We start from the raw sequence: 12,371 nt of genomic DNA on the forward strand, positions 1-12,371 counted from the left end.
GGCTCTCTGTTTTAGATTGCTTTCTGAGTGCAGGTGACCATCTGCCCAAAGGTGGTGACATTGAGCTGACAGATCTGAGCTGACCTGCAGGCAGGTCCTCCCTAGCATCAGCTGATTCATCCGATCATCCCATGCTCATCCAGGGGATGGAGCAGTGGGACTTTAGGGACCAGCACTCACCTTCCATCTAATAGACTTGGTATTAAGAGACCAGAAGGGCTGGGGACCGGGGAAGGGGGGTGGGGTGGAGTCTAATCCATAAGCCCAAGGAGGTCCTGCAGATTCAGGTTCCCTGCAGGCAAAGCTCATCACCTCTCTGCCTGTTTCCTTAAAGAAAGATCAAGTGTGTGGACGTGATCTTCTCTGAGGTTCATTTGTACTTTAAAATTTTATGATTCCGTGTTTTATCTTCTTCAGTCTTCTGGAATCTTTCTTTTTCTAACCTTTGTAGCTTTTTCACACATTCTAGAAAAAAATCGGCCGATTGTCTTATAGTATCATCTTTCTGTTCCTAAATTGCCTAGGATGCTTGCCAAGAAAGCCTGTTTCATTTTGCATCTGATGCCAGCTTTGCCAGATGTTGCATCTTTGGAAGTTCCAGGGCCACGCTCCTGCCTTCTGGCTGACTTCTGGTTCAGATGGGCCCACAAACCAGGGTAGAGAGTGACTCCTTGACTTCTGCTGCTGCTGACACGCATGAGAAGTACATCTGGGAGGAGTCTGGAAGAGATGCAGGAAGGAAAGGGATGGTCTTCCACGGAAGCGGCCAGCAGACCTGCCCAGAGGCTGTGTCTAGGGAAGGGGAACTTTGGAAGACGGAAGGGCTGAAAGAGGAGAGCTCTGCTGCTCACCCAGACGTGGGAATCCAACTCATGGCTTTTAGTAAACTTCCTAGTTACAGCCTGGCCATTGCATAAAACTCAGACCTTCTGAGTAAATAAGATTGTGGTCCAGCATTAGGATACAGCAATCGGATGATGAATTTCTACTTCCTTAAAATGTCTGGACCTGAGCCACTGGGTCACTTTAAACCCTAGCTTGGCTCAGGCAGGAAAATAAAGTAGGCTGCTTTCAATTGCCTACTCACCTCAACCTGGCTGAAACTAACAAGTCTATCCCTGCATTTCCCACCCCCACCCCAACCCCTATTGCAACAGCTTCCCCTTCCTGGCAATGTTCAGAGATCTTGGAGTCCTCCTTGGAAACTTGGGGTTCTCTTGGGCTCCTCTGTCCTCCTCTCCTCGACCTCGGTGTTAATTTCTCTCTCCATCCCGTCTCTGATCTACTAACCAGAGCCACCTGTCCTCTTGGTTTGTCCTTCCCGTAACTGTTACAGTTCTATCCTATCATTTCTTTTTAAAATTTATTTTAAATTGAAGGATAATTGCTTTACAATATTGTATTGGTTTCTGCCATATTCCAGTACATATCAGTCATAAATATACATATGGCCTCTCTCTCTTGAATCTCCCTCCCACCTCCTACCCCCTCCCAACCTTCTAGGTTGTCACAGAGCCCCGGCTTGAAAGATGGTACTTGCAGGGCAGCAATGAAGACACAGACATAGAGAACAGATCTGTGGACACAGAGGGGGAGGAAGACGGGGGGACGAATTGAGAGAGTAACATGGAATCATACATACTGCCATATGTCAAATAGACAGCCAGTGGGAATTTGCTGTGTGATTCAGGGAACTATTGCCTCTTAATAGGTTGTTTCTTCATAGGTTTATTTAACAGTTTATTCTGTTCATTTCAGTCTTATTTCCCTTCAATCCCCTGTATGCTAGTCTAACCATCCTAAACCATCCCTTCCTAGGACTGGCAGGATGGAATACATTTAAATTTACCTATACAACCAAGCACACACACCAGGTGGTCCAGGTCCCTCAGCCTCACCTGCTGGAGCTTGTCTCCCTGTTCCCTGGTCCTCTCCCCTCACTGGCCACCCCTGCCCCACACAGTCCCCCCATCGGAGTTGGGTTTCTTCCCTTTGCTCCTTGTCAGGAATCCTTCCTATCTCTGCCAACACAAATCTGATACTACCATCAAAACCGTTTCCCAGTCCAGTGATCAGTAATTCCTTTTGTGCTCACAACTGTATCTTGTTCTTGCCATAGAATTGTTTTAATTGCAGTAAATTGTTTCCTAATGTTTCATAAAATCTGGCTGTCTCAAACTGTAAGGCCTTTGAGGGTAATCGTTAAATCTTCTATGCTACTGTTTTCAACAAGACTGGCCTGGGATTGTGTATGGGTGCAAAACAAAAAAAAATTTTTTTTTCTCAATACTGAATGAGAAAATACATTTTCTGGATTATGCACCACAACACAAAACTTTTCCTTCTGATCGGTTGCCAGGTCACTGTTGGACTAAGCTGGTCCAAGTCTCAAGTGAGGCGAGAATATTAACGTGTGTGTGTGTGTGTGTGTATGTGTGTGAGTGTGTGTTTGTATATGAAAGTGGCTCGTAGGGAGGAGAGGAATGGATACTGAGTGTCTGTATGTGCCTAACTGACTAAAAAACATTCCAGTGTCAAATTAAATTCATTTTGGAATTATTTATAATGGTGAAAGTGAAATGTCCAGCGGTAGGATAGTATTTCATAGCTATTAAATATAATAATTATGAAGGCTCTACAGAAACACAGAAAAATGCACTCTCTGAGAAAAGATTAACATGAAATATACCAAAGACATCACAGTAGGTTTGCTGAGATGATGGGGTTATGATTCATCCTCCAGCCCTCTCCTCATCTTTGCATTTGTCTGAAATGTTTTATAACTAAGAGTATATTAAAAGTGAAAATCACTTAGTTGTGTCCGACTCTTTGCAACCCCATGAACTATAAAGTCCATGGAATTCTCCAGGTCAGAATACTGGAGTGGGTAGCCTTTCCCTTCTCCAGGGAACCTTCCTAACCCAGGGATCGAACCTATGTCTCCTGCATTCCAGGTGGATTCTGTACCAGCTGAGCCACCAGGGAAGCCCAAGAAAAGTACAGTGGGTAACCTATCCCTTCTCCAGTGGATCTTCCCGACCCAGGAATTGAACCAGGGTCTCCTGCATTGCATGTGGATTCTTTAGCAACTGAGCTATCAGGGAAGCCCTATGTTAAAAGTAATGTCATTTAAAAAAATAAGTAAAAATCAGTAGCCAACAGTTATAGACTGAGATAAAACTAATCTTTGGTAAAAGTTGTTCAATCTACTGAATAGATAACCATTATGCAGGCTTCCTTAGCCAGCTGCTTTTCCTTTAGGTATCTGTCCTTCTTCTGTTTTGCCTTTTCTCCTGTCCCAGTCTTCTCTGATTGCCTCCTTCTGAGATTTTATTTTTTTAACTTTCCTAAAATACCTTGAATAAAACTCACCTGTTTTATCAGCTCTTGCAAGGTCCATTCCTGAATAATAACATGGTAAATGGGTAAAAGCTAACATGCAGCCTCCCACGGTGAAGATGCAGCTGGAGACGCCTGCATGAGTGCTCAGACATGTCTGACTCTTTGCGACCCCATGGACTGAAGCCCGCCAGGCTCCTCTGAATTTTCCAGGCAAGAATACTGGAGTGGATTGCCATTTCCTTCTCCAGAAGATCTACCCTATCTAGGATCTCCATCATTAGCCAGTGGATTCTTTACCACGTGTCACCTGGGAAGCCCACAGAGAAAGGCTGCCCACTCCAGTATTCTGGCCTGGAGAATTCCATGGACTTTATAGTCCATGGGGTTGCAAAGAGTCGGACACGACTAAGTGATTTTCACTTTTAATATACTCTTAGTCATAAAACATTTTAGACAAATGCAAAGATGAGGAGAGGGCTGGAGGATAAATCATAACCCCATCATCTCAGAGAAAATGACACAGAATACTTCGGTTTACTTAACTTGTGCAGACTCCTCCCTCTCTCCATTCACTGAACTCTGCCCTAGTCAGTTATTTTAATGATGAGACAGAAGGCACATTTATCCTATTTTTTGGATAATGTGAAGCAGGACATATAGAAAATGCACTGAATGGCAGAATTGGAGACCAGAAAGATTTCAACAGGCCAGAAAGATAGACTAAGTGAAACAAGAACATTTTAAAAACTGTGTCAAAGGGTCTGCAATATGGGTCATCAAACACTATGACTGGCCCAGTATAGCGAGACCACACGGCTCCCAAGGAAAAAGCCTTGGGTCTTTCAACCAAGAGCATGTCCCGCAAGCCTCCAGGGTACAAAGTGGTTGACAGGAAGGGCTCCTTTGATCTTAGGCTGCAGTAACAAAAGTACAGTGAGCTGGGAGACATGGCTCCAAAAGAAGCTGAACGCCTGAATCAGTCAAAATGAGATAAACAGCAGCAGCACCAACCTAGGTGAGGAACAGGTGGTCAGGGATGGAGTGAAGCAGGTGGAGCCAAGAGTGGTGGGTAGGCGGAGGTTCCCTAAGGAACTCCATCAGAACTTGGCAGCATTGGAGAAGTGAAACCATGGGGGTACCTGCCTGGTGAATTCAGCAGTTTCCCTAAGGAAGATTGTGAGCATGTGCTACTCAGATCCCAGAGGCTGAGCTGTGAAGCAGAGATGTGCTGGGGGATATTGTCAGGTTTTTTCTCCCATATAACACAGAAGGGTTTAAAAAAGTTATTTGTTTCCTGTAACCAACCACACGTAAGTATGCTACGCAGTGTGTAGCTTGGAGCAGTTTTTCTTTGCTCTGAGGCCACCTAATCTACGAGGGGACGAAGAAGTCCTGACGGAGCCTTGGTGACTAGAAGCTGATGGGCTCCACACGTGGTCCACTGAAGGAAGACGAGGCTTTGGGTCCCCTCCTGTCTCTTACATGATGCTCCCATATCATTGTTCAGTCTTGAATATTAAAGCTGTTGGTTTCACCAACAGTCTGCCTCTGAATAGGAATCCTCAAGAGAATGTTTGTAGCTGATAACAAGTGAGAGTGTCTGGTTTTGCAGGAGATGAAATGTTCTTTTGTATCTGAGCAGGAAGCAAGCAGATAGTGTATTTCAATACCTTTTTATACCCACCAGGCACATTGAAATTGATCTTTTCCATCACTATTATCTATAAAACCCCTTTCCTTAGTGATTTAGTTGGAAGGGCGCTGCAGCCTATTCTCATTCAAAAGTATTATCTCTTTTCAGTGGGGAGGGCTGTGAGCCATACCTTTATTTTCCATCATTTTAGCTTAGCTATTTGTTTTTCTCAATGCTAAAATTTATGAGCTAGAGTGAAATGAGAACAAAACCTTGTGACAACTTGTAGCATCTTGAGTTCTCTGTGAGGAGGCTAATCCAAGTAACAAAATAAGAAATAGTAAGTAAATTGCTGACTATAATTAAAAGCCTGCAATTTTCAAAAAGATAGTTGGGAAATTTGGGCGAGATCATTCAATGCAGAATGTTTTTGGCGTAAATTAAGTTAGATTCCACTGGGACTCTTTAACCTTAAATCGCTGAGCCATATTCCAGGCTTATAAGGGCTTTCAGGTGGCTTATGGGCTTCCAAGGTGGCTCAGTGGTTAAGAATCTGCCTGCCAATCAACGCAGGAGATGGAGGAGACGCTGATTCCATCCCTCGGTGGCGAAGATCCCCTGGAGGAGGGCACAGCAACCCACTCCAGTATTCTTGCCTGGAGAATCCCACGGACAGAGGAGCCTGGCGGGCTGCAGTCCATGGATTTGCAGAGTGGGAACACGACTGAGCGACAGAGCATGTACAATATACTAGTATTGCTGATGGACGTCTGAGGTTATGAAATTGTTTCAGCTGTCCATCAAATAGCCCTTCTGGCTTCACAAATAAACTCGATGTAGATGCATTTCTGGCAGCAGGCATGTGGAGGGTTGTGTCTCAAATAACATTTGAAGGGTTGAAAAAAACTTTTATAGATTGTCCTATGGACTGCTCCCGCCCGCCGCCACCACCAACACACACACCCCACCCCGGAGTCAGCTAAGTGTCTTTCCTAAGAAACATTCCTGAGCTCTTGGAAAGACCGCCTCATCTCTGTGCCCATCTTGGACTCAAGCTCCCTCCAGCACTGGCATCCTCGAACTGTCATGTCATATACTCTTGACGCATCAATCTCCTCTCCAGAACTAAGCCCCCGGGAAGACATCTTCCCATCTCGGCGTTTTTGGCCCTAACACGATGCGTGGCTCCAAGAGGGGCTGTGCAGAGCCGCTTCTAGGGATAGAGCATGGGACGGACAAGCACCTCTGAAGTGAGGCAAGAGGGACACCTCGGCTCTGCAGGTGTGTCCCAGACTGTGACCGAAGGTGGGGGGATCAGTCGCAAGAAAGATCAGTTATCAGCCTCTAACCCTGCGCGATTCGTAATTAACGAAGTGTTCGCGGAATGATACTGCGGTTTTGAAGGAGTCAGGCTTGAGGGAGGAGAGAGAAAGGAGCCCTGGAAAAGCAGCAAAAGTGGAGAAGCCGATAGGCGCGCCCAGGTTCCGAGTGGTGTTTCTCCCCTCGGAGCCGCGTGGGGCTCCGACTCCCGCGCCCCATCGCCCGGTGCGCTGTTCCCTCGTGGAGCGCCCGCGGCGGGGACCTCTCCTTGCCCTGCCACCCACAGGTGTGGCAACTCCAGGTCTGCCTAACCTTGTCAGGCGGGAGGCCGTCCAGTCCTTCAGGAAGAGTCGCTGGCCCCGGGTTTAGGAGCCTTCACACTCCTTTTATCGTGACTATCTGGCAGTATTTTTCAAACCAGCGGTATTTACAGGGGCAAGACTGGGCTGCTCCGTGGAGCCTGGGACGATATCAGCCTATGAGGTAATGGAGACATAATTGGGGGACGAGGTGGAATTAGTGTCATCGCAAATGATCTAGTGTCTCACGTTAATTTCACTGGGTTTTGTTCGAAGAGCAGTGGAATCACTCGCCTTGCGGAGCAAGCTGCCGTCAGAAAAGATTCTTTTCGAGCATTTAATCGAGTTCAAGCGCTCGGCCCTTGAATGTTGCAGGAGCAGCTTCACGTTTCGGCATTTCAAAAGGTATCGTGATGTTATTGCTTGTTTTGCTTCTAGAAGCGGCGAGTTTAGGAAATGACTTGGGCGGGTTCATCTGTGAGGCCGAAAAGACACAGACGCGCTCCCCAGGGACCCCGGCGGCTTCGCGGTCATCTGGAAGGTGCCAGCCAAGTGTCAGGTCCCGCGGGCGCTCCTGGCGCGGACCCCTGTGCCCAGGGTGTCCGGCGCCGTCCTAGACGTCTGGGGACAGTCGGGCGAGTCGAGGGGGAGGGGGCGGGCGGCGGGACGGCGCGGGAAGAGCATGGAAACCGGGAGGGAGCCGGCCTGCGCCTCGCCCCTCCGTGCCAAGGACACCGTCTCGGAGGCGCGGCTCGCTTCCCAGGGTCGGACTTTCCGCCCCGGGGGCCGGGCAGTGGAGGGCCAGCCCCGTCCCCTTCCCAGCTTCGGGCGGCCCCCAGGGCTGAGTAAGCCGGGCGGAGGGAGACAGCAAGGATTTCCTGAGAGCGAAGGGGAGGAGGAGGGGAGAGGGGCAGGAGCTCGGAGCCAGGACCCTGAACCTGCAGGTCGGTGCCCCCGGGGCGCCGCCGCCCGCGCCACCCCACGCGCGCTCCCGCCCCCGCCCGCCGCGGCCCCCGCCCACTCCCGAGCCGTAGGGAGTCGGGTCCCGGAGGAAGAGGGTAGGTGGGGAGGCGGATGAGGGGTGGGGGACCCCTTGACGTCACTGGAAGGAGGTGCCGGGGTAGGAAGTGGGCCGGGGAAAGGTTAAAAATCGCCCCCGCCCTCGGCTCCTCTTCATCGAGGTCCGGCGGAGGCTCGGAGCGCGCCGGAGCGACACTCCTCCTGGCTCCTCCCAGGCGGCGGCTGCGGCGGCGGCGGCTCGGAACGGGCTCCGGGGCTGGAACGCAACGGCCAGAGAACGCCGGGCTCCGAGGATTACCGGGGGAAGTGGCTGTCTCTCGCTGGGGCTGCGGAGAGGGGCGCCCGGGGAGCAGGGCCGGCGGCGGCGGCGGAGCGAGAGGGAACCGGCTGCGGTGGGCGCCAGCGAGGAGCGCGGGCACCGGGCGAGCAGGCCGCGTCGCGCTCACCATGGTCAGCTGCTGGGACACCGGGGTCCTGCTGTGCGCGCTACTTGGCGGTCTGCTGGTCACAGGTGAGGCGCGGCCTGGAGCCGCCCCCCCGGGGGGAGGGGAGCAGGGCTCGGAGGGGATCGGGACACTATTTGCGGTTTAGCCGCCTGGGGCCGTGACGTTCTTTCTCCTCCGGCGGGCCGTCGGGGTGGGCGCCCCTGGAGAGCCGCTATCTGGAGTCCGCGAGCATCGCCGCCCGTGGCTCCGCGTTGAGGCGGCCCCTTGGCGCCTGGAGACCTCCCGCAAGCCAACTGACCCCCAACCCGGTTCTGGGCTCAGGGAGTGCCGCGAGCTCGGACCTGCCAGACATCCAGAGCCTGTTCCCAGAGGTTCTGGCCGGGTCCGCGGGGGCCCCCCCGGGACAGCGGCTCCGAGGATGCCCGCGAGGCTGCCCGGGGGCTAGGCGATGTTGGACACTGACGGCGACGTAGCACCTCCCGAAGGAAGGAGGTGAGCCCTTGGGGAGGGGATCGCGTGCCCGGCGGGAGCACACAGATCCCAGGAGATGGCGACAGCTGGAACCCTTCGAGCCACTCAGGGCTCCCGAGCCCGCGCGTCCCGGGGAACGTTCCCCGGCGTCGACTCCTCGCCGCCGCTCGTGGTTCGCGGCTCCTGAGCGCGCTGCGCGCAGCCACCGGAGTGGAGACTCGGCCAGGGTCCCCGACCTGAGTGACCGTGCCAAGGGCAGTCGGGGACCCAAATCCCGTTAAGTTTCAGAATTGCAAGTCTAGTTTTTTAAGTTCCGAAAGGAAACGATTTGGAACAAAAGATGCGATTTGAGGAATCGGTGAGGTCCGCGCCTTTGCCGGGTGTTGGGGAAACTGGCTGCGGGACCAGAAGGTTGCCCCCACTGGGGCGCCAAAACTCTAGGGCATTTAGGGGCTCGAACTCGCCGTTTCTGCTTAGTGGCCAAGACCCCTGGTTCAGCCTCGGTGGGCGCAGGGAGCCAGGTTTTGGAGCGCCTGGCTTTTAAGCGTCCTGGGGCAAAGGTATAATATGAACTAAAATGCAGTAACATAAAATAAGTTATTGCAAAGATTCTTGAGAAGGAAAGCCAGAGGGCTGGCATATATATTTTTTAATGTTTGTTAAACTCAAAAGGTAGTAACAGTTAAATATTCTTTGTCAGTGGGAAGACTAGTAATCCTTCAGTTTCTAAATAACAAGTACTACTTCCAGTTAGATGGATGAAACTGTTAAACCGAGAGGCAAAACGGATTTGTAATTGGAGAGAAGGCGCTTTAAACTGGAAGTGTTGCTAAAACAACTATATTAAGTGGAGTACTGCTTTTTTACTTCAAAAATACATTTGGGGGTTTGCAAAGTCATGGTATTTTGAAATATAATTGCTTGGAGCGTTTTAATTACATGAAGTCCATCTGTCTATAATGTAAAAGTAAATCTAGGTAAATTACTGTGAATCAAAAACATGGAGGAAAATGTATATGCTTTATTGGATTTTCTGCTTCACAGATTTATTTTGTTTCAAAAACTAGCAAAGGATAGCTCTGTCCGTGGTTAAAAGCAGCTTAGATCTGTGGAAGCTTTTCCTAACCGCTAGTGAGATTCTTGTATGATTCCTCTTGGATTTTACTTAAATGAGGCAGAAATCTTGGAACTCTTTTGTGAGTTAAAAAAAAACATTTTTATACATATGTGTTATAGGGAGAAAGCAGGAGAAAAACGTTGGCATGGTGAGAATGTCTTCACCTGGGTGTACAGGAAAAGTTCTGTCAGCTGCTGGGGTTTGTAAGTGCTAATGGGGACTTTGCAAACCACACAGGCTTCTCCCAAGGGTGCACAGCTGTCTCCCTGTAAGACAATCAGCTACCTGCTTTCTAAACTTCTTCAGGGCTTTCAGACTGACCGAAAGGGCTCCTCTCTATAGAGAATGGTGTCCAGATAGGGGCCAAGTTTCTGCCCTGTGGATTTTTCAAGTGCCAGCTCTGCTCACTGTTGGGTGCTATGTAATTTTATGAGTTATTAATAGTGTGTAGGTGTGCACTGAGATATAAAATAATCAGAGGTTCTTTAATACAGGAGATAATGGCCTTCCCCTGGAAAAAAATGTATTTACCTTCTTCCAAATATCCTGGGAAATAAAAACACATCAATAATTCATATACTTCCAGGTCCTCTTTATTGCAAACTCTTCCTCTAAAAAGGATACTAGTCTTGATTTCTCCAGCTCAAAATCTCATTTTCATATTTTAAGGCACCACACCTTTGCAAAAGCCACAGACCCTTTTGGTCAACTCCCCATTTTTCTTGGTTTTTGAGCAGCTAACATGTACAACTTGCTACAACTAATTGGAAATGCCTCACTCGCAAATTTCCTGAGGGGAGCTAATGATATAAAATCAAAACGTACATGACAAAAATTCTCACTTCCAAAATGAATGTAACGTTTCAAAAGCCAGCTAATTTGCATAGCAATTCTTCTTGTTTTCACCAAAGTTTATGAAGCCACACTTTCTTGGTTTTGTTTTCCCAGAATTGCACGTTTGGAATGTTAATTACATAGCACCTTTGGTGTTCCAAATGATGGATCGCATTGCAGATAAATTGTAGGTGGTCGCCTACTCTAGTTCCTGAATACTTTGACCTTGTTTATTTACTATTTTAAGTTTTTTCTTTCCCTGTTAAATTCTGTGATAGGCTATCCAGTTGCTTTTCCAGTGAGTGTCAACTACAAATTGGCACTTGCCCTGGGTGCTCACCATCTACCTCCACAAGGATTAAATCATGTGCTAATGCAGCTGCTGACCTTCAACACCCCCTGAAGGAGTTCAGGGTGGAGAGCATGAGTGAGGCACCCTGTGCTGGGGGAAAGACTGGCAGGACAGGTCTTCAGATAGTTAGATATTCTCAGGAGCTGATTTTATGAGCCCAATTCTTGTATCTCCCCATATCTCGACAATTACTAAAATCCTCCATGCTGATGACTGTTCCTCGTGACCAGCAACAGCTTCATGATACTAGTAGAAACCTTCTGGAAGAATAATGTGGCTGGTTTCATGTACTCCTCTGTCACCAAAATTTCATATACACTGACTTTCCGCCCTGCTTCTTGGGAACAGTTTCTCAGAGCTGTCTCCCGGGCTGCAGTCCTCATTTTGTCCCAAATAAAACTTAAACTGGCAACTCGCATGTTGTGCGTTTTGTAAGTCGACATTAGCAATAAGTCAGTTTTGTGTTTTCCTATGTAAAATTCAAATGTTAAGTGGTTACTTCTAGGGAAACTTCGCCAACTCTCAAAAATCAATGAATGATTCCAGGAAATATACCGAACAGTGTCTCTTTTTCTCCCTCCCTTAAACCCCCCCGATGCTAGAACTGGGGCTGAAAGGATGAGCGGACTTTACCCTGCTATTAGTAATCATGTTGGATTTGCTTAGTCACTAGTGAAACACACCTGATTCTAGCTGATTAGCTTTCTCTTTATCAGGTTTCAAAGAACTGAGCTGTTAGAGGATGCCCAGGCCAGTACTGATCATGATCTTGGGTTTGGGGTTTCCCCCGCCCCCCACTAACAGAATCTTTATGAAATAGAGTCTGATGCATAACTCTAGTTCCATGATCTCTTATAAGGAGACCAGTCATTTAAAAACCCATATATATTTCTTGGCTTTTTAATTAATCCTATTTGCTCCCCAAATAAAAAGAGTTTCTGATTTCAACAAGGATGCTCAAACCTCTTATTTAAGTGTGAACCTATTTTATATGACTTTTTAGAACAGACCAAAGAATTGCTTGGTTTTTAATCTCCTTTGAATGTATACAGTATAGAAATTCAAAATGATATATTGCCCCCAAAACAGTTTTATATCAACCAAAAAACAAATGGTGTCCTTGAGGAAGGTTACGCAGTTGATCACAAAGTTTTAACCGATGTTTACTCTGGCTTGGGAATTCTGCACATCAAGAAGAAATAACAGTGTAAGTAGCTTCTGTAGTGCTTTAAATTGAGATGTACATGCGAGTAAGTGTGAGAACAGAGTGAAGGAAACTCTCTTGGCACCTGGGTGTTAAATGCAGAGCTGGCTGGCATTAGTCTGGGTCTTGGTTCAATTGCATAGTCAGGAGTTGGATATCAGGTAAATATCATGATTTTTCATTGTGGCTAGGGGAGGAAGAACATTTGAAATTACACCGGGCTTAATTTTTGTTAAGTAAAAATGTATCATCAGGAATGGTTAAAAACATCTGTTGGGTTTGGTTTAAAGGACCTTGTGGGACAGTCTGTTCTGTTCCGTTGGCCTCAGTCTT

General features: G+C 48.2%; 1 protein-coding gene across 6 annotated transcripts in view; it reads left to right on the forward strand.

Moving 5' to 3' along the window:
• Positions 1–6,423: 6,423 nt before the first annotated feature.
• The window catches only part of FLT1 (fms related receptor tyrosine kinase 1), a 208,841-nt gene continuing 202,893 nt past the window's right edge, over positions 6,424–12,371 (forward strand). For 4 of the 6 annotated variants that reach the window (XM_015098156.4, XM_042254849.2, XM_027973633.3 and 1 more), the window contains exons 1-3: positions 6,424–6,778; positions 6,871–6,999; positions 7,776–8,125. In XM_015098156.4, coding sequence (XP_014953642.3) covers positions 6,774–6,778; positions 6,871–6,999; positions 7,776–8,125 — 484 coding nt within the window. In that variant the 5' untranslated portion in view covers positions 6,424–6,773. Of the gene's footprint in view, positions 6,779–6,870; positions 7,000–7,775; positions 8,553–12,371 lie in introns of those variants that run through there. The other 2 variants (XM_060394469.1, XM_060394470.1) reach the window with 2 other exon arrangements.

The sequence above is a fragment of the Ovis aries genome, chromosome 10 (genome assembly GCF_016772045.2).
Source record: "Ovis aries strain OAR_USU_Benz2616 breed Rambouillet chromosome 10, ARS-UI_Ramb_v3.0, whole genome shotgun sequence".
Classification (NCBI taxonomy): domain Eukaryota; kingdom Metazoa; phylum Chordata; class Mammalia; order Artiodactyla; family Bovidae; genus Ovis; species Ovis aries.